A 24,344-nucleotide genomic window follows, 5' to 3' on the forward strand; every position below is an offset into this window, starting at 1 on the left:
TTAATTAGAAATCGAATATATATTTGGATGTCTTTTTCATCGATCCTCATGTGATCCTTGTCATTTCTTCACGCGTACACATGCTATTTCTAGCTTCTAGTTTTTCTACACTTAAATCCGTATATATTCTTCCTCTAAAGTCCAAGCAAACCAGTAAATCCAAATATAATATCCAGGCATGGAAATCCACGAGCATGGGCTTAGTATATAGACATAAAAGTTGTGAATTTTAAAACTTTTCTTTTAGTGCGAAATGAAATAATAACACTCTCATTTTAACTTCTTTTGAGAACGGGCATTCGCATGATCTTACTGTATTTGTTACCGTAGCTAGGGCCAACTCCACAGTTGTATAAGTTCATCATAAGGCGGCTGCCGGCTGCGTATGACCTCCGATTTCTTAAGACCTTCAAAGTCTATAAATTTCTTTTTGACATAGTTATTGTCTATATATGTCAAACGCAAGAAAGAAAACTCTGTGAGTATATATTGAAAGTCAATGATATCGTAAGTGTTTTAATTTGTCTTAAAACTCCCGAAATCTCATATCAGACTGTGGATGAGAGAGAAAAAACTTGGTAGGATCCGTGTGGGCTGAGTCTTAATCATATGATTATTGGCCATTACTAGCTTGGTCACGTAATGGATACATTCCATTCTTCTTCTTGACCTCTTCTTCGATTCTAGATGGAAATTATTTGTCTCCATGTCCAATTATACAAATGTATGCATGAGGCGTGTGCCTCCACCATATAATCAAAGGCCCGGAAGGACTTGAAAAACACAAAGGTAAACCAACTTGCTGCACTTGCATTATTATTATTTATTATTATTATTTATTATTATTGATAATGCAGTCAAACTGGTTCAGTTGAATTTGTGGCTAGTTTACCAATGGAGGTCAGTTGGTAAACGTCTGACCCAGAAACCGGCCATGGTGGGAGCTGTCGCTGACTTAGTAGGCCACTACAAACGTCACCGTTAAGAGGGACGAGACGACCAAAATTACTTGCATATAATTATATACTTGGTACTTGGTCATGACTTCCCCAAACAAGAAAGGCAGGCATCAAATATTCAAATCAGAATTGGGCACAGTCCATTTTGAAAACTTGAGGCACCAGTGACGACCACAAAATAAAAGAGATTTGGTAATCCCAGTCGAGCTAGGTAGGTCACGGGTGGATGCAAAATGTTTAAGACAATATTGTCAAGCAGGTCGAGGTCGAAAGGGACCAACCTAGACCAACCAGGGAGGGACCAGATAGCCATAGATGATGGTTTAGATGCATCATCGTGACATTAGAGAGGTAATGATTACTTCAAATGGGTTCTATACTACCATTTAACGAAAGCTGTAAAATTGCATTTGAAATGCTAAACCCATGTTCTTTTGCGTGCTATGAGCCCACACCTCAATCACAAAGTTCTGGATCCATGAAACGGTCATTCCACTGTTTTTGTCAAAAGAAATAAACCAAGCAGCAAGATTCAAGAAAATCTGTACTAAAAAACACAATTTGCCCCAATTCTCAAATAAACAGCGAAAGAATCTATGAATCCATGCTAATCATACAAGGAGTGATCAACTTATGTATATACAAAGTTTCCCAAGTGCACTAGTCTGCAGTCATTCTAGCAAGGTGCTAGCCAAGGCAGATTCTTCTAACTGAATCGGTTGCTTCAAGCACTGGATTGCGCCTCAAAACATTTATTAAAGGATCGGTGCCTGTACATGATGAAAATGGGACACCAGCTCTCCCCTAATATAAAAGAACAAAATGACAGACTGCTGGCAGGAAAAGAAAAAAAATGGTGTATGATGATCTTACAGTGAGTTCGAACCAGAACTTGGCAACAGAACAATGGCAACGACAGCAGCATGACTTGAATGAAGTTGCACATCCAAGTCTCATTCAGTAGTAGCGGGCAGCTCCAGTGGAAGACAGGTGAGAACAGATTGGCAAACTTGCCTCATTAGAGCTTCCATGCAATGGTCTCTGAAGAGGATCACGATCCACCGGGTTCTGATCCTGATGGGTCGTTGTTTGATCATATGGTTGGTAAGTTGATGGTAACTCATAAGATGATGCCGAAGAATGTGACTGCAACCTAAACTGTGAGGCTGGATGAGTTGGCAAGTGTCGACTATAGGTTTCAGCAATATAATCGGAATGGGAAACAATATCTCTTTCTCTCTCCTTCAGCAACTGTGACAAGCGATACACACTTCCATATGAAACATCTTGATCCCTAGGAACCATCTCCTGTGGAAGTGTGACCCCATGCCTGTGAAGAAGCCCAGTGCACACGTTTATAAATCAAAGAGGTGGTCTAACCTTGCAAGGATCAGATCCTAATAAAAACAAAACTTCGAACTCAATTACCACAAGACAGAGAAGACAACCCCAACCTCACTTCATCCATCCATTAGAAAAAAATAAAATTGGTCCATATTCAAGGCCAAGCACTTGATAGGTTTAGAGTTTAGACCACTATCTAAAACTAACTGTAGACTTTAGAAGCCAAAACCAAGAGATGCATGAAGTCAAATTTAGCATAACCCTCTGAATCAAAAGAATAGACAGAATAGTAGATTTGACTCTAATACACAAGTAATAGCCATCACAGCTCATGACAGAGTGAACCTGAAAAAGAGAGGACAAAGACAGAAGGTAATTGTTGGTTGCATAGTTCTCCGAGGACAAAGACAGAAGGTAATTGTTGGTTGCATAGTTCTCCATTTTAATATAGATCTTGGTAGTTGTATAGAAGATAAAAGAAACTGCCACATTACAGAAGACCACATAATAGAGGCTCAAAGGGTGTACTAAATTGTACAAAGTTGTGGCAGAGGAAAATACCTTCTATATGCATCATGGGAGGACAAGAAAGGTTTTTCAGGCACGTATGGCTCATGGGCCGCTGCAAGATAATATGAATCTGGCTGATGCTGAACAACATGTCGAGGCTCTATGGGAGGCTGAACACGTGCCACACATCTTTCTGCTTCATATTTTTTAAAACGTGGATATGGAACAACCTGTATGGATTGCGTATTAAGAAGTGGCAATGCATGAGCACGTTGTACGCTAGATAAATATAAGCCCTCTTGAAGAGACGGCCTTGCTGTTGGATGAAATCCTTCTTCCCTAATAGGAGATGGATATGAGCCTGTTCTTGCCACATCTCGGTAATGGGCAGCAGAAGTAGGCATTGATGCAGTGATTGGGCGGAACAATGAGATTAGAGCACGCACCTACATCAAAATTTGCAAAGCAAAATCTGTAAGAAACGATTCTTTACAAAAAGGTAAAACTACTATTTAGTGATAAGAAACTAATTGAAAATCTTTCCAGTAACAAGCAAAAAGAATATAAATGACATTTTCACCTGTTTGTTATTCAGCTCTTGTTTAAACTTACCACCGCCCTGGTAATTGTCTCTTATGGCTGTTTTAAAAGAACTCTCGTGAAGCGGTAAACAATCCTTGGAAATCTTAAACCTGACCTAAATAAAAGAAAACAATTGACAGAAAGAAAAAACAATGATCAGAAATGAAGCAAACCACAGACAAAAAGTTGCATGTATTTCTATTACGTAGACAGGAATTCAGAAAAAATTTCAACTAGGTCTTGCAAATCTTGAATTTAACATCTGGGGCCCTGAAAATAAAAAGGGGGATTCAGATAAAAAGACGAGGAATGGGCAATATCTTCATTTTCCACATTAAAGTGATAATTTGATGGCATTGTGTTCCAAACTTGGTCCTATTTCGCTGGATCTGCCCATCAAAGCCTCTTAGTTGTAAGTCACCAAGAATGTGTCTTTTGCGGCTTCAAATAACCTTCTACTAAACTAACTTTCACACCAAGACTCTTATTGTCTTGCCAACCGCCTCTTGCCCTTGCTGTACGCTTACATATAACTATGACAGTCAAACCCTACCAAACCCTTCTGGTGTGCTAGTCACTAAGATTGTGCCTTTTCTGCATCAAACCACCTTCTACTTAACTATCATCTTTTACACCTGAACTTCTATAGTCTTGCCATCCCTGACACTAGCCCTTGCTATAAACTACACTAACATATAACTATCACCCGTCAAGCTAATCATGTCCCATGATCCCATCAGTAGTATGATGCACTTACACACACAATCATGTGCAAACAAGTAATAAGGGGCTAATTTAAATGAGAGCATCTAAGCCCTTCAATCATATATGGTAAGGAAAACACAGATACACAGTTGGGTTGGACTTCTTTTTCTAAAGACAGGTCCATGCAGTCCACATATAATCCAAAACATAAGATGCTAGTAGATCTAATAAAGACTATACACACAGGTTTATGTGGTATATATGCGCATGTATATAGTATATAGTTATATACACATCAATGTGTGTGTATAGGTAATATGAATGGGTGTGTGAGTGTCAAACAGTCTTGATGTATAAAGGACCTAAGTTAGGAACTAGAATGACAGTCATTAAATCACCTACGAACACCTGAGATGTTTAACGTATTATTCATATATGAATTAAGAACTGAGATACTAATCCTTAACTTCAGCCCAAAAAAAAAAAAAAAACAAGTTTTTATTAACCCTCAACCTGGGGAATGTTCTGCCAGATTGACAATCTGTATGTGTAGTCTAATAGGCAACATGGGATTTAAAAATTAACAACTATATACTATACTATATAGTTATATACACATCAATGTGTGTATATAGGTAATATGAATGGGTGTGTGAGTGTCAAACAGTCTTGATGTATAAAGGACCTAAGTTAGGAACTAGAATGACAGTCATTAAATCACCTATGAACACCTGAGATGTATAACGTATTATTCATATATGAATTAAGAACTGAGATACTAATCCTTAACTTCAGCCCAAAAAAAAAACAAGTCTTTGTTAACCCTCAACCTGGGGAATGTTCTGCCAGATTGACAATCTGTATGTGTAGTCTAGATTGAAACGACAATCCCATATGCCTGATAACTTTGAAAGTGAACATTACCTGACATATATACCACTATAATTATTGAATATTATAATAAAAGAAGGAAGAAAAGTGAAATAAATCCTGCACGAAGTATATGGTGAAGCAAGTAGTTTATTTGTGTATGCACTCAAGGAATTTACATTTTAAATACGTATAGGACAATGTTACCTGTGCAGGAAATTTTCCGTTGAACGCAATTGGCTCCAAATCTAATGCTCCATCCGAAGTTGCGCTGTATGTGCCATAAAGGAGCTTCAAGTCAAAGTCATATAAAAATAGATGTGTACCCTTTTTGATTGTCTTCACAACTTCTACTTTTGCCATTGGTAGCCCAAAAACGCGATACTGATAACATTCGGGTTTAGTCTTTCCATTACACATAAAGACAAAACCAGAATGTGATTGCCCACTATCCTTGCCTTTGTTTTTTGATCGAAGCCTTTCTCTAGTAGCTTGATTAGCATGACTAGAAGAAGTTGCTTTATTGGAAGCAGAATTGGCACTACTACTACTACTAAGCTCAGCTGCAGTCTCAGGCAAGGAAGATTCGGTTATCTTCTTCGATTTCTTCTTTTCCTTTGTAAAACTCTTGTCTATCCTCCTAATCCTACCATCATGATCTCTAGTTAGGCCTCTTTTGCTTAGACGCTTGCCTCGTCTTTTTCCCATCGATATAGGCTGTTATATATATATATATATATAGCAAAAACAATGCATTATTCCTCTGTTCTATATCTACAGTTGTACACCCAATAATATCACCACCATCAAAATTCTCAACTTTTCACTCCAAATTTTCAAAGAAGAACAATTTACTCTTTGGGGGCATCCAACATTAACTAAAACAAACGATTCTAATCGGAAAACAAGACCCTATATCCATTCCCTTGTGTAAAGCGTAATCATCATAAACAACTTGGCAAACCCAGAGCAGCGTCTTGAATTGATCCAATAACAACATGAATTATAAACGAATGCATGCAATTAACAACTAATAGTGGTTATTGGGGAAGATATGAATGCGATGATAAAGAGGAATACCCGGAAATCGAGGTGGTGGAGGTTGAAGACGACTACAAAGCGCGGTTGCCGCCGTGAAAAGATTCTTCACACACTGCTTTTACTCTCGATTCCATCAAATGCATTTTTACTGTACGGGATTCTCTTTATATATAAAATAAGTTACTAGAAACTTTTTTTTTTTAAATGGAAAAATTGGTGTGATTTTATGACAATATATGTGAAAAATTCATGTTTTGTGATGAGTTACGCAACTGAGGCCAAGCTCTTCCAAACTAGATTTTGATACCAAATATAATCAAGTTCCAGATTTCAATATCTAACCTGTTTTTTTTTTTTTTATTTAAATTTTAATTGAGTTTAGACGAGTTTTTTGGTTTTTTTATTTTTTTCTATTTTTATTGGTGTATTGGATATGAGCTGTGGTTCAACTTATGGCTCATATAAAAATAATTATAGACGAGAGAAAAACATTCGTTGAATTATAAGTAACGAGAAGCATTGAAGCTTATGTATCATTTGAAGTCATGTCAAAGACGTCGAAGCTTAAGAATTTGAGTTACTAAAACTTAAGTTTCAATTTTTGAGGCTCCGTTCCAAAACCTAAAAGCTAAACTCTATATCCACACTTTAATAATGCCATACCATTGGATAGGTGACGGTTCTTCCAATTGTTAATTTCTCGGTGATGTTGTTATTCACTGAGACACTGTCAAGTTTTAAATACAAATATGAGGAGAGCTATACTTTTTGGGAGCTTGCATTTCGTGGAACATGCATGGTCCTGTGACAGGTGATTTCATTCAAACGAACATGCAGCTTATGGCTTCCACATGAGGATTATAGATCAAGAAGAGGACTATTTTGCTCTAGGGTTCGCGTTGGTCGTGTTATTTGCGGCTTGCAAACTTTGTTACAGTTAGTAAGTGATATTCTTTCATCGGTTTAGAGTTTTGTCCAAATGAGTTTTCTCTGAACAAAGTTTTAAATGAGGCCACCTTAGTTTAGGTATAAGGAGATGTGAATACATTTTTTCACTTATTCCGAATTACAGTTATAAGTATGCATTTTTGTAGCAGTGTTAGTAATGAATGCATTTTTGTTTTCTGACTTTCATATTAGAATTTGTCATAACAATTCCGTACATTATCTTATAATTGTATCTCATGTGAATAAATTTTCACATTCATTTCTCAAAAAAAAAAAAAAAAATTTAATTTTAGGATGAAATGTTTAAAACATTACTAATGCTGACATGTCCATTTCTCGGTGGCCGAAGCATATTATTGGAGGGCAATTTCAGAAAGAGAAAAAAAAGCGGCACACTTTGCACGGTAAAAGCATGCCTTAACCATTCATCCGTACAGTAAAATTAGATGAATTATTACGCAAGGGTGAAAAAGGTAAACACTGAAATTACTGAACAAGTAAGTACAAAGCTGACATCCAAACCTTCCAAAGTCTTCATCGCAAAAGACCCAGAGAGAGAGAGAGAGCGCCACCCCATTTTTCCAATTCGATCCCAACGCCCAGTCCAGACGACGCCGTTTTCTCCCCAGGTAGGCAGACCCCAATTTCATCCCATCCCTTTGAACCTAAATTTCAATGGGACTGAGTTTGCCAGTAGATTATTGTAATCAAGTTTCTTTCTTTATATGAATCAATGGATTAAAGACTCAATCTTTTTCATAATGCTAGAGGAAAATTACGCTGCTTTTTGGCGGCTACTGGTTTTAGATTCTTGGGTTTTGTGTTAAAATTGGAGTTTATATGCGTTAGAGAAATAGAGAAGTGATGGAGGAATTAGGGTTTGAATTGGGGTTGTTGTTTGTGGGAGTAGGCAATGCAGAATCAGGAAGGGCTTCAAGTACAAGTGGATGGGGAAGTGGAGTCTGGGCCGGCCCCCTCGGTTGCAACACCTGACTTTGATGAGTGGGCAAGCTTTGGGGACCAGGATATCATGCAACAGCACTCTGCCATTCGCGCCGAGGAGGCCGAGAAAATTCCCTTCCTGGGGGACAAGGCAACACTCTAACTCTAGATTAAGCCACTGACTCATTCCAAATTCTTTGCATTTGTTTGTATCATGCAATGAAGTTTGTGATTGAATGAACAGGAACCACTCTCGTCGCTGGCAGCTGAGTATCAATCAGGCAGCGCTATTTTGTTGGAGAAAATAAAGGTTATCTTTGTGCTGTGTGTGTTCTCTAGTGTTTGTTTCATTGATTTTCGTATGAGATTCTGAAGGAAGAAATTTTAATGGCCATGCAGGTTCTTGGTGAACAATATGCTGCCATTAGGAGAACCCGGGGCGACGGGAACTGCTTCTTCCGAAGCTTTATGTTTTCATACCTGGTATGCTGTTGTATATACTCTTTGGAACAATTTTGGTTTTTGCATAATGGGAAGTCTGCCTTTAAGCTTCCTGTTGGATGCAAGTACCTATTCTAGCTGCTGAAAGAAGTTTGGGACCTCTATATGTAGGAGCATATTTTGGAATCACAAGATGTAAGTGAAGTTGATCGTATCAAGGCTAATGTTGAACAATGTAGAAAAACACTTCAGAGCTTGGGTTATGCAGACTTTACCTTTGAGGACTTCTTTTCGGTAATTATCTTCACTCATACACTCTAAATACTTGGTACCTTTATTTCAATTGTTAATCTTTTAGATGCAATTCTGGTATTGAGTAAAGCCACTGACTCTCCATGCTAGTCAGCTTTCATATGAGCACAGGTTGACAGTAGATGAAATATGTTTCCTATGTGAACATCATATTGATAGATCTGCATCATGTATTTCTGGCATATGAACTGCAAAGCACATCTTTCTTTTTCTTCATCCATTTTCCATAGCTGTTTCAGACCAAATACTGTTGATATATGCTAAGACATTATGTGAGTATGTCATTGCTGATTAATACATTAAGTGAAGGGAAAAAAAAATAGTTCATAGAATCATGGTTGTCATTCGATGTTCGCTTGTATCAACTAAAAACTACTAAAGCAATGCATGCACTGAGGTAAATGGAACCTGTCTTACCTAGAGTTGGTGGTCGTTTTATAAATACGTCAGACGATACAACCATGGTCTAGGGAAAGCTATATATGAACATATTAAAGCTGTGGTTCACATACAGAAAGTATTGATCAGCGCATTGTTAATGTTTTTTTCATTTGGATTTCTTGTTCCCCATAACGTTTTTCCCTGCTTAAATACAAGTTTTGAATATTTAATCCCTTTTATTTTATATGAAGACAAGGTCATATGAATCTTTTTTCCATGTGGAAAATGTTTCAGCTATTTCTTGAGCAACTGGATAGTGTTCTTCAAGGAAATGAAGAATCCATTAGGTACTGATGGTTCCTTTACCTTTTCTTTTTATTGACAGTTCAAAATTGAAATTGTATCCTACTTTTGAGTTGTATGCCTGACTACAGTGAACATGATTTTATTATTTTTCACAGTCATGATGAGCTCATACTTCGGAGCCGTGATCAGTCAGTATCCGACTATGGTGAGTGACTTTAATTGACACAAAGTTCTTCATGTGCTGTTTTTCTTCCCTCTGTTACTTGACACATTAGGTTTTGTTAGTTGTGATGTTTTTCAGATTTGTTACCTCTGGTGAAATAAGGAAGCGCTCAGAGTTTTTTGAACCTTTTATATTGGGATTAACCAATGCAACCGTAGAGCAGGTAGGTTCAATAAAGCCTACTCAGGAACCTTTATTGCATGATTTAGTAGCTGCAAGTTAGACCGACTTGTTTGAAATATTGAAAGATTTTAAAAACTACTCAGGAACCCTTTATTTGAAATATTGTGCAAAATAGCTTCATAATTAAGATGATTGGCTCACATTAAGTGTCATCTTACTCTTATCTTTTCAATAAAGTGATGGATCTTCACTCCATGTGCGTTTTGCTATTTTTGTTTTTCTCTGAATTAAATCCTGTGTGACGGCAAGTCATTTCTTCAGAGCTGTGGATCTGAGAAGCAATTATCTCTCTGACTCTCTCCCATGGTTTGTCTTAATATAGTTTTGCAAGTCATCAGTGGAACCAATGGGTGAAGAAAGTGACCACGTGCACATCACTGCCCTGTCAGATGCACTGGGTGTGCCAATCCGTGTTGTGTACCTTGACCGCAGCTCATGTGATTCTGGTGGTGTTAGCGTGAATCATCACGATTTCGTTCCTGCTGGCAATGATCTGCCAAATGCAAGCGATAGCCCTGAGAAAGTTAGTCCTTTTATTACCTTGCTATATCGCCCAGGTCACTACGATATTCTCTACCCCAAGTGATGCTCTCTCCTGTTCCTGTAAGTTGGTTGCTCTGACACGTTCTTGTGCCATTAATTTGTATGCTATAGGTTCCCAAACCTGGCATTGTTATAGCTTACCTACCAGGATGCCAACTGCTTTAGTGTTCATTAATGTTTGCTTTCCTTTTCTGTTGACTGTTTCTTGCCAATCACATTGCACTATGCCATCATGTTGTAAAGGGTTGCCTTTATAATGTTGTTGTCAAACATGAAATCGTTTTCTCAGAATATGTTAAAAAAAGATCGAATGTGAACAGTGGTTGATGGCAGCACCCTCCACTTGTGATTGGTGATAGGCTTGCAATCATTTTCTTAGGTGTTATGATATGTCAATATATGTTTATATGATGTTCATTAGAGATTTTGTTTATGTATTACTTACAGGCAATTGTGAATGTCTGGGTTGGTGATTGAGACGATGAAGGCCAAAGCTCTCTTTCATTTGGAGGATGCAACTCTGTTCTGAACTGTTCAAAGTATTTGTAATCTGTTGTGTGTATCCCTAGCACAATATTGCCTGAAAAAAAAAAAAACAGAATGGTTAGAATTATCAATTCAGGAATGCTTCAAGTGTAAATGAGCAGGTCATCGTCCATAAGAAATTGCAATTTGAAATGAACTATTTCTTCTGTAATGGATGTGCTTGAATGTTGACTTTATGCCCTCATCTTTTCAAGGGAATTCAAGGCCTTACATTTGGTACATTCTGATGGTATTTTGCAGAATTTTTTTCCTCTCTTTTTCCTTTTTGGTAGATGCATTGCCTGTTAGAATATGCTCACATACAAAATATGCAGCAAAAAGAAAATCCATTAACCGAACTCTGGAGCAGGAAACAATAAGCTGCAACATCCATGCTATCTTCAATATATTGGAGGCTCTGGATAGAATATTTGCAGTACATTACATAGCAAAGAAGAGAAACAAGTTTTACAAGTATCTGTAACTATACATTTCTTGAGACTGCGCACAAAGATAGTTGCATTATAGTAATATTTCGCCTACAGAGCGATTGAAGTTTTCAGTGGAGACCAAGAAATTGCCTAGTATTGGGTTTGTGCTTATGTTGTTTGCATTGTTGGTCCATTTGCTTCATCCAACCCTGCAAAATCTGCAACAAGTCTTCGTTATACAATCTGATAAGTTGGTGATCTCCATTAATAACCCTTTCCTACCTCAACCCCAATTGCTCTACACCCTGTATATAATGATATAACAAGCTAACATAGCCACCTTCACATTTCTTTTTGGCTCTTTATCATAAACTTCTTCAGTTCTTCTTGTCACTCTTTCTCTCTCTGACATTGAGGGATGGCCTGCTCCATGATGGGATTCCATGTCCTCCAGTCAGGTCAGGACTCGAAATCCTTGATTCTATTGCTATAAAATGCCACTACTATATGTTTACCAAACCTTAATGTCGTGTTTAGATATGAATGCGTTTATCTTTCTCATTTTTTAGTGGTTTTTGTTTCAGGTTATGTATCAGGAACTATCAACTAGGACGAGTGCAAGACAATCAGATTTTGAACAGCCATTTTTGGAGAGACTTTCCTCGAGAAGTTTGCAAGGATATGCTCGACGTTCCGAGCCTTCCTTTTGAGTGTATCAACCTGCCTCTTGTGGCCATGCTCCTCCTTTAGCTGCTTCAGTCGGTTCTATAGTTCTCTGCATCATCTGCAGTGAAGTAGAACCTACCCCTCCACCGAAATCAGCAAACCTCAAGCTGAAAAGACTGACGAAGATCAAGATCGACAACTAGTGTTGGAGACACCCGGTTCATTTGGATATGATAATAATTCCATGAATGCCTAAGCTCTAGAAGAGTTCTTAATAGCTACTGGTGTGCCATATGTAGTCTTAGCTTTCGAGGTCTCTGTCTTTCTGTATCTGGTCACAAGCATTGTAATGTTTATATGCAAAAGTTACCTCTTCAATTTTCTGCATTAGCTTATGCAAAGAAGGTAAGCATTCACAAGAAATAGAAATATAACTAATAAGCACCTCTCATAATTATAAATACAAAAAATATTTATTAATAACCGATATACATCTCATACAAGTTACAATGACATTTCAAAATTTTTCACTCTTACATCTTAATAGTTACAGATGGGTTCCAAGCCCCAGGGAACTAAATTTAAATTACAGATAACCACCCGAAAAGAAAAATTTGCAGAGTTGGGGGAAAAAAATCTCTGCCTCGTCATCAATCCACAACAGACCTTCTCTGCACAGTAACTCCTATACATAGATATTTCTTGTTTCCTCTTAAAAAGTAATACTCTTAACTCTTTAAGTCCATCCAAAATTTTTGAAGCTCCTCAGATGCTCCTATACTTCTTTTCTCGTTTTTTTTTGTTTCTGTCCTAAACTGCTTCACAATTAAACACAAATAGTAAAGAAAACTGAAAATTGCTTAGTATTGGCTAAGCAGTCCTCTAAATTTAAGCAGGCTGGTAAGAAACTCGGATAGATACTTTCATTGGAACCTCTTAAGCCACCCATGCATATTTCGCCATGATTCAGGGTGGAAGCAAATTAGATTTTCAATCCTATAAGGTTAGTAACCCCAAAAAAAATAAGCGGGTTTCTTAGTCCGAGTCCTTGGAACCTGCAGATGATCCTCCATTACAAGAATGTTCCCCATCTCCTGAGTTCGGTGGGCTCCCTCCATGGCTCTCCTCCTGGGTGGTTGTTCGAGACTTTCCAGGTCTCGTACGAACATTAACACCCATCGGGAAAGGCACCTGTAGACCAACAAAGCTGAGCATGCAATCTTTTTTAACGGCAATAACTGTTATTCTGTTTAATAACAATTATTTCCAAACATATGTAAACTTGAAGTTGCACCATGTGCTATAATTTGAATCTAAAGTGCATGTTCTGTCACAGTTCTCATACCTGATCACCTGCATTGGGGCCATCAGTATTGAAGAGAATGGGACGGCATCGCTTATCCTCATTCATCAGGCTTGAGTTCTGGAAATGTGCAATCAGAGCAGCTTTGCCTTGAATTCGAGCATAAGCAATTGATGCCACCTTCTCACTATTAAACTTCTCCCATTTCTTCCCATTGAATGACTGCAAAAATTGGACATTTCTTTTAGCTTTGACTTCCAGACTTCATTTAAAATCTTTAAAGCTTACGCAAAACAAACCTGATAAAATGGAACAATCTGTCTTGGATCAGTCATATTGATGAATGCATACCCCACATTGCATTTGTTCTGCAATACATATGAAGACCTTGTTTCATCATACAGCTATATATTTAAATTGAATTCTAAAAGCAGGTTCAATTCTTTACAATGTCAAAGGAAATAACCCAAACAGGGAAGGTACTTACCTTAAAATCAATTGGCAGATAAATGAAATCATATGTTCCACGATGACGCTCATCAATTGCAGCCAAAAGCATCTTTGAGGTATACCTGTTGAGAAAAGCACATTGATCCAGGACTTAGTATTCCGAGAAGAGAAATGAGAGGACCTCTCAGCACATATATATAATTATTCTATTTTCTACTCATTTGGTTGGCGAATGTAGGCATTGTGTAAGAAAATGAACTATATTTCAACTGACAGATGCACCTATCCTTTTCTGGAAGATATCAGGCATGTCTAGAATTTAGAGTTCTGAAGGTTTTGTATGTCTCCTAAATTGTATCAAGCTAATATTAATTAACTTTAACTACTGAAAATTTAGTGACATAATATAAAATGCAACTTCTTCAAGCTCCAAGAATGGAAGTGCAGTCACTTACTTGTTAGGAATATTCTTTATCATAAGTGTTGTTCTGTTGTCATCCCCTCGCATAATGCGGTCAATATCAAGTTCATACTGTTTCTTGTTGTCAACCTGATTAGAGCTGCCTTCATTTCTACGACTTCTCGGACGTTCAGTAGGTTGATCAAATGAATTCATAACAGGAACCATCTGACTTCTTCCAGGATACATCATGCACCTCTGATGATGGGCCTGGGGTCCTACATTTTTGTGGGGAATTGGCAGGTCCATGCCATTTCCATTAACATGAGGAAACATGTTACGAGAAACAAATTCCAACGAATGAGGTGAGTTATTTGGCATTCTCATATTCCCAAGAGAGCCTGGATGAAATCCAGATGACTCGGGGGATTCCCCTGCATATGCTTGTCTCCGGTCCCACATTGGGTTAGCCCCTGGTGCTGAACCCACATGATGTTTATTTATGGGCATTGCTGCATTTAACATATGAGATGGTGCCCTAGGAAGTCCATGCATCCGTTGTGAGGGATGGGCTGCCGAAATTCCATTAACAAATGATGGTGAGTTTGGCCACATCATTCCTGGAGCCTGAGACTGAAAGGAATTGTTCCATGCATAATGATGTCCAGGAATAGGGCAGTTCACGTTACCCATAGATCCAAAAGCTGAAGATGGCAAAAACAGATAATCAAATATAAGAAGAAGAAAAAAAGATCAAGCTGAAGCAAAACAAAGAACTGTACACTTTTGTTATTCTTTGTACTAACCACTATCATTAAGTTCACGTGAGTGCCCACTTGAGACTCTGGTAAAGTGCCTGTTATCTGGTGGTCTGACATTGATACTTGCAGATACACTGCCTGTTGAATTGCAGTTGATGCCATTAGTTAAACCATTATGATACTCTGGAAGTGAATGAGGATGAAAAGCTGGTGAGCCGTGGATGTCAAATTTCAGCGGGCTTGCTGAATGAATGGACTCAGTAAGGCCAGACTGACTGACTGCTGATTCAACTCTCATCATAGAAGATAGGCTGTTGGGTACACTAGATGAGATCCCGTGATGGAACATGTTCTCAAAAGATGGAGCTGAAGAGTGTACAGTCATAATAGCTCCATTATCTGTGCCAGAGGATGTAATTGCACCTGTTAGCAACTCTTTATGGGACCAAATAATGAAAGGAAGAAAATGTGTGCTTTATACTAGATTCAATGAGCTTGAGGCTTTTAAGGCAAATACTTTACCAGAGAAACCAGTAACAGAGTTACTAGGAGGACTACTCTGCTGAAAATAAAGGCCACAATCATCCTGCTCTAACTCTTGAGGTAACTGCAGCCCCGAGCTGCAGTGAAAAAAGAAATACAAGGAAGGAAAATTAGTAATATATCAAAAGCAGCATTTAACCTAAAGCTCAGTTGAGCACATAATACTCAGCACTGCTATCTAGACTAATGAACTTTTCACCAAAAAAATAAAAAGTGTATAAAGTGTAATGGGTTTTGTGCCTCAAATAATTTGATTGCCAATCCAGGGAAAACCTAAAAGAAACATTGGAATATCATGTACAAGCAAAGAACACCAAGTCATTTTTCCAGGAGACAAGGACAATACCTCCTTTTTGCACCTCCAGGACGACTTGGCTCAAGCTTAATCCTCTTCCCGGCTATATCACTCCTGTTCATGGCATTAAGAGCAGATTCTGCAGCTCTAACATCATAAAATTCGATAAACTTGTGATGACTTCTATTTGGTGTTTCACGGATCTGCAAACCAGGATCAAGAATGAAAATATATCAGAGCCTATGCTTCTGACATGCACTATTATAAGAATTGGCAAACAAGCTCACCTCTTTGATTTCCCCATAGACACCAAAAAGCTCACTAAGTTCATCATTAGAAACAGAAGAATCAAGGTTAAACACCACAAGAGTGCCCTGATTAACATCTTTCTCTGAAGGATTGTCCTGGCAAGAGATAGTCCATGCACAATCAGTCATGATAAAATGACATTCTGAAAACAACCATCATGACTAGAGTAACAGAGCAATACTGTACTATCTGGAGGGTAAACATCACGGGAAACTCACCTTTGGAATCGAGTAATGAATGTCAAGCTTCCGGCGCCTCAATGGTTTGTTCTGGAGTGCTTTCATCGCATTCGAGGCTGCTCTAATATCATAATATGATATCATAACAAACCCACGGTGTTTGCAGGCTGTATAAAGAGTCCGAATGTCTCCGTATTGCTGAGTCAAGTTACAAGAATGTCAATGATGGATGGTCATAAACATATAATTGAAATGAATCTAAACCCAAAATTAAAACACCTAAAATACAAGAGAAAACACACACCTCAAACAGGGTTCTCAACTCAGAGTCTTCAATGTTGCTATTTATATTTCTCACAAACAATGTCCTAGAAGGGTGTTCACCATTAGGGTGTTCTCCAGCTACTGAACCACTGCATTGCAAAACATTCGAAACTCCTCCAGGACAATCAGAATTGTTTAGTCCAGCTGACAAACCATCGTCTCCCAAATCCATCCCTCCACTACTGCTAAAAAAATCCAACTCCTCAATATCATCCCCAGCAGTGAGTGGAACATTATACTCGAGCCCATCGGTAACTCCAGAAAGCAACTCATCATCATCAGGGAGAAGGTTTCCGATGGTTTGGGCCTCCATTTCTTCAAGGGACTCAAAAACTTCCTCTTCCTCATAGTTTGAGGCAACACTATCAACAGAATGTCCATATTGTGTATTGTTTGACGATAGTCTCACTGCAGAAAATTGTTCATTTTCAAATGAAATAACAGGGGAAATAAGCAATCAACTGAACCTATTATAGAACTGCAGCCTAGAACATAGTGTTATAGAACATGTGTTCTTTAAGAACTGAATGTCACTTCTTTCAAAGGTCAAGCATATTTACAAATAAGGGCTGGGGGAATTCAGAAGACTTACACTTCCTACTGAACAACTCAGATAATGAACTCGAGAAAAGGCTACTCTCATACTGTGTTCCCATCATATTGACTTTGCCACCTTCCGCATAGTAAGATGCTGTCTCAACATTTACATTAGATATTACTCCCGAGTCAAGGCTCACGGCTCTCGATAAATTCAACGAATGACTTAAGGCTCTCTCTGCCCCAACTGCTTGTCTATTGAAGCTGGGTTTCACCTTTTGTTCTGGCATTAAGAAAAAATCAGGGTGATCCAGAGATTTCACCGTCTGACAATTCTCAAGAGATGATGATGCAAGTGACTTCTCACCGGCTGTTTCACAACATTAGAATCAACAGTTACTCCTTAATACAAACAATATTAACTACCATGATAAAATGGCATAACTTATTCAGTTAACTTTCTATAAATTTTTGTACCAGATGAAATTTATACCAACAAAATTTACAACTATGTACTAACATATCCACTATTACAACATCTTCATTACTTTAGGTGGAACTCAGAATTGAGCGGTCATGCCTATGCTTGACAGCCTGCTTTAATTTCTATAATTTATACAGATACTATACTCATGGCAGTAGACGTCTACAGATAAGGCAAAAGGTTGACATGAAATTAATATTATGCACACCAGGAATCCCAGTTGGAATTTCCTTAACATCTAAGATCCATAACTCATTAACCCATTAGAACTTGTTATTACAATAATCCTCTCATTAATTTCACCATTCCTTATCTATCATAATATGAATAAGCTTCAGGTTGTTCGTCATCATTCTTATTGCCTACCCAAGATTTCAATCTTTTCTTGATGACGAATACAAACCAATCACAACACTTGAATCCCTATCAACAGGGTATATCAACATCTCTTTTTAGGAAGGTAAGTTTGACTTCTAAAAAGTCAAGATAGATCTAGTTTACTACAGGTGGTGGTAAAGAATTAATGTTCGGCTATGGCCTAGACTTCTTAACCAAGACACCTTTACTGTAAGAAGTTAGAAATTCTTTTCTGTATGAGTTCAAAAGAATTTGAGAAGATACTAGCACTTCTCAAGCTTCTTGCCAGTGTCTGCTGAGAAACGACTCTGTTTTATGTTTGCTAGTGTTTGCTGCCTATTTTAAACTGACTTGGTACAACTTTGATATGTTAAGTGATACCTAGCCTGCTAAAAAATTATCCAAACGTATGCTACAGAACAAACTCGAAATAACGCCTATATTAATTATTTACTGTAGTGTAGAGCCAATTCAAGTTTATGGTGATAGAAAGATAATGGTTTGGCTGCATACGAAATAGAAAGAGCAGACAATAACTGTTCAGTTGATTTCGCACTCTCTCAAAGAGGTGGATTAATTGCAATGAAATCTTAGTTCAATAGTATTCTTCGAGTTAGTCATTAATTACTTATAAAGCAATCGTTTAACAACAAGTCGATAAAGTATTAAAAAGTAACACTGGAAAGGCATGCTATTTACGGACAAGACAAAAACGGTAAGACCAGTTAAAGATTAACGGTACTGACCATGTTTATCTGGCATGTTATCTGACTTCCAAAACCCAACCTGCCTCTGCCAAAGTTTTCAAAACATGGAGTAAATACAACTAGAACTATAAATACAAAATGAATGAGGGAACTAAAATTCCCAATGATGTATGCACTGCAATAGCATCAGCCTTCCTAATAGAAACATATATTCATTAAACTGCAGTTGAGAGCTGAAGGATGCAAATGTGTTGATACCTCGTTTGGGAAATCTTCGGAGAAGAACGAAGAAGATGACAGGCCCTTAATGTCCATTACTTCAGATGGCATGACGAAACTTTGACTGCAGAATAATACCAAAAAAAAAAAAAAGCTCAATCTCAGTGGCAGCTTCCAAACCTCTGTAGACTATTTAAATTCGTGCTTCCAGCATTAAACAGAAAAATGCACGCCAAAATTACTAATTAAATGCTTAAGAAAATTCTATTAGCTAGAATAAGAAGGGGAAAATTGTACAATAGAACGAGCTTAAGATCTCGAAATTAAGCAACTCAATTATGATGGATTTGAAGAAATTAAGGAACAGAAAAAATGCTAGCAATGCATAAACAATCACAGAATTGGCAAATCTGAGAACAATTCCGACGAAGATCACGAGAAAATTAACAAACAAAAAACCAGAAATAAAATGAGAACTACATACTTCGGAGCAACAATTCCGGCTTACCTTACGAACTTGCAGGTGCGAAATCACCGTCTGAGCTCCGGCAATTGACCGATCAGAGAGGAGGCGAAAACACAGACGTGGAAATCGCAGTTATTGCGGAAGAGACAAACAACAACCACCACACCACTAGAGAGAGAGAGATGGAGGAGGAGATGGGGAAACTCAAGAGAGGAGGAGGAGGAATTTAAATCAAAACCAATAGGAAGAAGAAGAGATATAAAAAAAAAAAAAAATGGAATAAATTACGGCAGAAGGCAAGGGGATTGGATTGGAGAAAGGATCATGTAGGCATCTGTGCCGTGCAAGATCCTCTTAAGCCTTCTTTGATGCCCCTTTCTTCCCTGCATTGCACGTTAACCATAGTTTTCTTCTCTTTTATGCCTTCATTTCCTTCTGTCCTTCCTTCCTTTTTTTCTTTTTTTTTTAAATTTCTCCTCCTACAAGTTACACGTTTGTTTCTCTCTGCATCCCTCTTTCTCCTTCGGGTTTTCCGGGGTCGGAATCTATGGAATTCTCCGGCGAGATGCCTGAGGCCTCCTCGCCAGAGAGAAAGAGAAAGAGGGAGAGAGAGAAAAAGGAGTATGGAGAGAGAGACAGAGAGATTGGATTGGTGCTCTTTCTTTTTTGGATTTCTGGACAAACGGAGAGAAACAACTAAAACACAGACAGACTCCTACAAAAATGGGAGGGAGCGAGATGGCCGTTAAAACTGCTTTAACGCCGTTACACTCCCCAAATCCGGTTTCTGTGGCCTCAGCCTTTGCTGGGTTTTGGTTACTCTTCTGTCTCTGTGGCCGAGCTGGCAACGGAGCCGGTCATTAAAATGACGAGAATGCCCTTCCGTGAAAGCGTATAAGAAAAAAACCTCTGAAACGGTATAGGGGCCAGGTGGGGTTTCAATTCGGTACTTTTTGGGGAAAACAGAAACTGCGTGTTGGGATGCGTGCACTGTTCAAATTGGTACTTTCATCTGGCGAATATAATCTGGTGCTGCCAGGAACACGGTCTGATTTTTAAAAAAAAAAAATTTTTGTGGACGAGGATTGGGATTTTGGATATTTATGTGCCACGCGTTGATCTTTTATTGGCTGAGAGAATCATAAATGACAGTTAATTGGACATCCTAGACAAACCCGAAAATGATAGGGGTACGAATTGGTGACGTAATGGGAAACGTGGACCCACCTTTTCGAGGACGTGTGTCCGATTATCCGATCCCCTATCATTCACGGCCTGTAGAATTACTATAGCGCCCATCTTCGTTTTGCAAAAGAAAAAAAAGAAATTGCGACTAGGCTCAAATATTTTATTAATTTTTTGATCAATTATAATACACCGAGTCACCGACAATAAGGTGGAATTTACAAATAGAATCAAAATTATATCCCATCCATGAACAAGAAATGAGCAAGAAAGATTTCATTTGGATAGGGTACATCGATCTCCATTAAATAGACTCATGTTGCTCTTCTACTTTTAATTTTCAGAATTTTATGATTCTGCTAATCAATAAAAGAGTTGTCATTTTTCATCAAAAATGTCGTTACGTCTAAATATACATCTTCGTGTTCTTAAATTAATATTTTTATTTCAGTATTTATGATACAAATAATTCTAAAATCTAAATGATTAAATACTGTATGGAACGAAAATTATTCTATGCATCAGCAGTGTAAGTGACCCAATACCTATTAGGTACTCTCAGTCATTGAAATTTATGGTTAACTTTTTTTTTTTATAACAAAAAATATTTATGTTGATAAAAGTGCACGTTGGTGCTCTGAGTGTCTTCCCATACTGAAATACTTGATCATGTTTCTCATAAGTAAATTGTTTTACCTGAATTAAGTTTTAACTTGAAAATATAGTAGCAATTAAATGTCTTAAATTGCTGTTGGAAAGCCAATTAAAGAATTTGACAATGAACTATGTATATCGAGAACAAAAACATACAAACGGAGTTTGTTCACATTTGGGATTGTTGCTGGTATTGTACAGTTTTTTTCTCGAATTAATATTCAGATGTAGGGAGCACATTGGTCTCTTAATGCTTGATTAATAAAATACCATGCGTGTTTCACATGCTTAGCTTGGTAAAAGACACGGGATTGATGCTGGTATTATACATTTAATCTTGAACCTTATACGTTAATCAAGCAACAGGGACTAACTTTGATTAATTAATCATGCTTAAAACTGAAATTTACTTGGTTCAGGTTTATATGTGGTTTCTGATCCTTAGACCCATAGCGTTTGAAGTTTTGTTTTTTTTGTTTTTTGTTTTTTGGTCAATGATAGTGTTTGAAGTTTTATTTTTTTAATTTTTATACAAGATAGTGTTTGAAGTTTGATGCAGGCGAGTTTACGACAACAATGGTTAGTTCTTGTGACTCTCTTGTATTTGGGTGTAGCCTAAGTCATTGTTTCATGTTTGTTGAATTTTTTTATATCAACCTACCTTTTATTTTTATATCTTTTGTGAAATTGTTTATACTGAGCTTGATGCCTAAGTCTAATATTTTATCTTATATAATTAAGCCAATTTTTGAGGAAATGGTTAAATTTTTGAAGTACCATATATGCCCTCACATTATACAAATATTAATAAACAAATTATTTCTATATGTGGATAAGATAGTCAATAGACATTATATTGAAAAAATTGTAATACATCTCATGAAAAAATGAGAAGGTTCCATAAAATTAAAAGAGAAATTGTTGTAACTTTTTTAATTAAAAAAATAAAATAAACAAAACCCACGCACACGTTAAAGGGCTAGTTTGATTTAAACAAATAAAAAACAACAACCATGTTCTTGTGAACTAATAAAAATGGAACACTAATAGAATAAAAATCAATAGCTCAATCACGACTGCAAAAACTCATACAGTATTCCAAATACGGTCAATTAATTCATTCCCTTTTTTTTTTTGAAGCTCATTTTCATGAAAATGCCATTGCAAGTTTAACGTGGGTATCAGGTGGATTTATTAGGAAACAGTAGGGTGCCTTATTTTATTTGCAAGCAATCATAGAGAAGGAAGAAAATTGAAGGTCTTTTTGTTTTTGTTCTTAAGGGTAATGGAGGATTGATTTATTGATATAAAATTATACGACCCCACTTGGTCAAGCTTGAGAGGTTCAAAGACCGCTCATATTACAAATCAATGCTTACCTAAAATCCAAAATAGAAACTCCAAAAACTAAAATCCTAAAAGAACTGCAGAATCAAAAATACAAAATTTAAAAAAAACTCTCTACCCTTACACTGCCCTAAAATGGTACCAATGTCCTGAATATCTTGATTCCTAAGACTCTCTTGGTGTGCGTCGCAACGTGTTGAATACCCACAACAACATCCTAGGAACAGGCATAGGACTAAGTGCAGGATGAACCACCACAAAAAGGCCCAAACGTACCCAACCCGAGAGTGAGAGAATAGGGGAATTGGGCTAACCTAAGCCCAATTCACTAGATTGCATCTTCTGCAACCCATGAAGATAGAGGCCAAAAGACTCACTGCCTAAACCCTACGTTCCCAACACCCTGCCGGCCGAATCTAGAACCTCCAAGAAGCCGTCCGCCACTGCCTCGTCAATCTGGTGGTCTTCCCAAGCAGGAGGCCATGGCAACCATCCCACCAAACCTTCTCGGTGCAATAGTCCAACCCTGCAAGCACGAACCAAAAGCCTTTTCCGGCAGCCCAAAAGCTAATCTCTAGCAGACCTCTTTGAACGTGCTCCTCCTCTAGACCTGAGAGGGTGCCGCCTACCTCCTCCTCGTTAATCCTGAAGCTGCCCTAGAACAAAACCGATTGCGTTTACAAATCCAAAGCAAGATCTGAACCTTCGACTTTCTCTTCCGACCAAACAGCCTCCACTAACGCACAAAGGAGGTGAAGCCTCGTCCTTTTACCACTTGCAACACCGGAGCGCCTTGCTGCAAATGGGATCAAAGCGCCGCTGCACTGCTACGTGAAACCTAGACAGTTTCGGTTTGCTCTGGAAAAACGGAAGCCTTGTATAATAGGGTATTTCTTTTTTGTTTGTTTTGATTGCAAGAGTTTGCTCCTAATATTCTTTAGTTTTGTGTTTACCGATCTCAAAGAAAAAAGAATTAGAAATGACTTAAATGAGGTTTGTACCATGCAAAATCAAAAATTTCTCTAAGTTTTCATTTTTAAGGGGAGCAGGCACTAACCTAATTCTTCAGAAATTAACTTTTCTTATAATAAATGTTCTCGTACAACAAAACCTTTATGCCTCATATTTTTCAATTTTCATCTTAATCTACCCCTTTATAAGTTTATAGTGTGTTTGAAATTAACAATGGATATAGACACAATTTGAGAGCCCCGAACTGCAAATTGGTAGTTACGTTCAAAGGAATTACGAAGTGAAGTGTTGGTGGCCTATTCGGATGGGTGCATTTTAGCCATTTTCAATCATAAATAGATCAAACGACTCACGACAACAAAAATTAAATTAAAGACATGTTTAGTTGCAACACGTTAAAGATCTTAACGGGATCTCCAAAGCTAGAGCCATAGCCCAAAGATAAAACAGATACAGACTCATAGACCTACTGTACATTACTTAGGCACTTGGCCCCAATTCCTGAGCAACCTACAAAGTTTGTGAGCATCTACTATGACTGTGACACTAATTAAGTTGCATGTTCATAGTTTTGCTGTCCACTGCTCCACATTTATTGATAGATCAACTGCAATGCAAGCCTTTTCTTTTAGCCCGGAAGAAGGACATGGACTATCACATTAGTTCTTTCACTTCTTTGAAACTCATTTTCCAGCCTCCTTCAGGACCTTAAATCACTTTTCATGTGAAAAAAGTTGTCTTCTTCCTTTGGCCAAAATCAATTTGATGACCGTCTTGATAATTTAACCGACAGCTACATAACCATACCGTCAAGATTAAATTTTTCAAACAAGTACCGAGGACTATTATTTTCAGAACACATGTCTTTTCTTTCATTTACGTGTTCAAAAATACAATTTATATTTATTCATTCGACGACAAAGAAAGGATAGGCACACAC

The 24,344-nt window shown here is 37.7% G+C and overlaps 3 protein-coding genes across 8 annotated transcripts; 1 reads left to right on the forward strand and 2 right to left on the reverse strand.

Moving 5' to 3' along the window:
• Window positions 1-1,487: 1,487 nt before the first annotated feature.
• Window positions 1,488-6,277, reverse strand: LOC112201048 (DCD domain-containing protein NRP). Of its 5 annotated transcripts, none has more exons than XR_002936559.2 (6): window positions 6,051-6,272; window positions 5,178-5,687; window positions 3,394-3,510; window positions 2,865-3,259; window positions 1,833-2,289; window positions 1,488-1,729 (listed from the first exon to the last, which is right to left on the reverse strand). XR_002936559.2 is itself a non-coding variant. In XM_024342054.2 (5 exons), the coding sequence occupies exons 2-5, from the start codon at window positions 5,676-5,678 to the stop codon at window positions 1,917-1,919; spliced, it is 1,170 nt and encodes a 389-aa protein (XP_024197822.1). In that variant the 5' UTR covers window positions 5,679-5,687; window positions 6,051-6,276; the 3' UTR covers window positions 1,488-1,916. The 5 variants fall into 5 exon arrangements, 3 of the variants coding, with proteins under 3 accessions (XP_024197822.1, XP_024197821.1, XP_040375225.1); XR_002936558.2 differs by having other exon boundaries at window positions 1,488-1,763; XM_024342054.2 differs by having other exon boundaries at window positions 1,488-2,289; window positions 2,865-3,043; window positions 6,051-6,276.
• A 1,186-nt stretch (window positions 6,278-7,463) lies between these two features.
• LOC112201049 (OVARIAN TUMOR DOMAIN-containing deubiquitinating enzyme 1) lies at window positions 7,464-11,057 on the forward strand. Its single transcript, XM_024342055.2, has 10 exons — window positions 7,464-7,588; window positions 7,870-8,052; window positions 8,146-8,211; window positions 8,301-8,384; window positions 8,514-8,636; window positions 9,330-9,382; window positions 9,497-9,546; window positions 9,627-9,727; window positions 10,070-10,350; window positions 10,738-11,057. The coding sequence occupies exons 2-9, from the start codon at window positions 7,873-7,875 to the stop codon at window positions 10,331-10,333; spliced, it is 921 nt and encodes a 306-aa protein (XP_024197823.1). The 5' UTR covers window positions 7,464-7,588; window positions 7,870-7,872; the 3' UTR covers window positions 10,334-10,350; window positions 10,738-11,057.
• A 1,307-nt stretch (window positions 11,058-12,364) lies between these two features.
• LOC112197353 (protein MEI2-like 4) lies at window positions 12,365-20,066 on the reverse strand. Of its 2 annotated transcripts, none has more exons than XM_024337974.2 (15): window positions 19,289-20,066; window positions 18,820-18,904; window positions 18,601-18,646; window positions 17,069-17,383; window positions 16,457-16,884; window positions 16,192-16,350; window positions 15,952-16,068; window positions 15,716-15,867; window positions 15,349-15,446; window positions 14,872-15,249; window positions 14,121-14,769; window positions 13,703-13,787; window positions 13,515-13,583; window positions 13,258-13,437; window positions 12,365-13,103 (listed from the first exon to the last, which is right to left on the reverse strand). In XM_024337974.2, exons 2-15 carry the CDS (start codon window positions 18,889-18,891, stop codon window positions 12,948-12,950), a joined length of 2,904 nt encoding a protein of 967 aa, XP_024193742.1. In that variant the 5' UTR covers window positions 18,892-18,904; window positions 19,289-20,066; the 3' UTR covers window positions 12,365-12,947. The 2 variants fall into 2 exon arrangements, with proteins under 2 accessions (XP_024193742.1, XP_024193743.1); XM_024337975.2 differs by having other exon boundaries at window positions 14,872-15,225; window positions 19,289-20,056.
• Window positions 20,067-24,344: the final 4,278 nt, after the last annotated feature.

The sequence above is a fragment of the Rosa chinensis genome, chromosome 4 (genome assembly GCF_002994745.2).
Source record: "Rosa chinensis cultivar Old Blush chromosome 4, RchiOBHm-V2, whole genome shotgun sequence".
NCBI classification, from domain to species: domain Eukaryota; kingdom Viridiplantae; phylum Streptophyta; class Magnoliopsida; order Rosales; family Rosaceae; genus Rosa; species Rosa chinensis.

Excerpts from the sequence above, each read along its gene's own strand:
- LOC112197353 (XM_024337974.2), bottom strand. The coding sequence starts at position 18,891 with ATGCCATCTGAAGTAATGGACATTAAGGGCCTGTCATCTTCTTCGTTC. Across the intron at positions 18,647-18,819 it reads CCGAAGATTTCCCAAACGAG|AGGCAGGTTGGGTTTTGGAA; the intron begins GTATCAACACAT and ends AAACTTTGGCAG. Across the intron at positions 13,438-13,514 it reads AGATTGTTCCATTTTATCAG|TCATTCAATGGGAAGAAATG; the intron begins GTTTGTTTTGCG and ends CAATTTTTGCAG.
- LOC112201049 (XM_024342055.2), top strand. The coding sequence starts at position 7,873 with ATGCAGAATCAGGAAGGGCTTCAAGTACAAGTGGATGGGGAAGTGGAG. Across the intron at positions 8,385-8,513 it reads GCTTTATGTTTTCATACCTG|GAGCATATTTTGGAATCACA; the intron begins GTATGCTGTTGT and ends CTCTATATGTAG. Across the intron at positions 9,383-9,496 it reads GGAAATGAAGAATCCATTAG|TCATGATGAGCTCATACTTC; the intron begins GTACTGATGGTT and ends TATTTTTCACAG.
- LOC112201048 (XM_024342053.2), bottom strand. The coding sequence starts at position 5,678 with ATGGGAAAAAGACGAGGCAAGCGTCTAAGCAAAAGAGGCCTAACTAGA. Across the intron at positions 3,260-3,393 it reads AAGAGCTGAATAACAAACAG|GTGCGTGCTCTAATCTCATT; the intron begins GTGAAAATGTCA and ends ATTTTGATGTAG. Across the intron at positions 2,290-2,864 it reads TCCCATGATGCATATAGAAG|GCATGGGGTCACACTTCCAC; the intron begins GTATTTTCCTCT and ends GCTTCTTCACAG.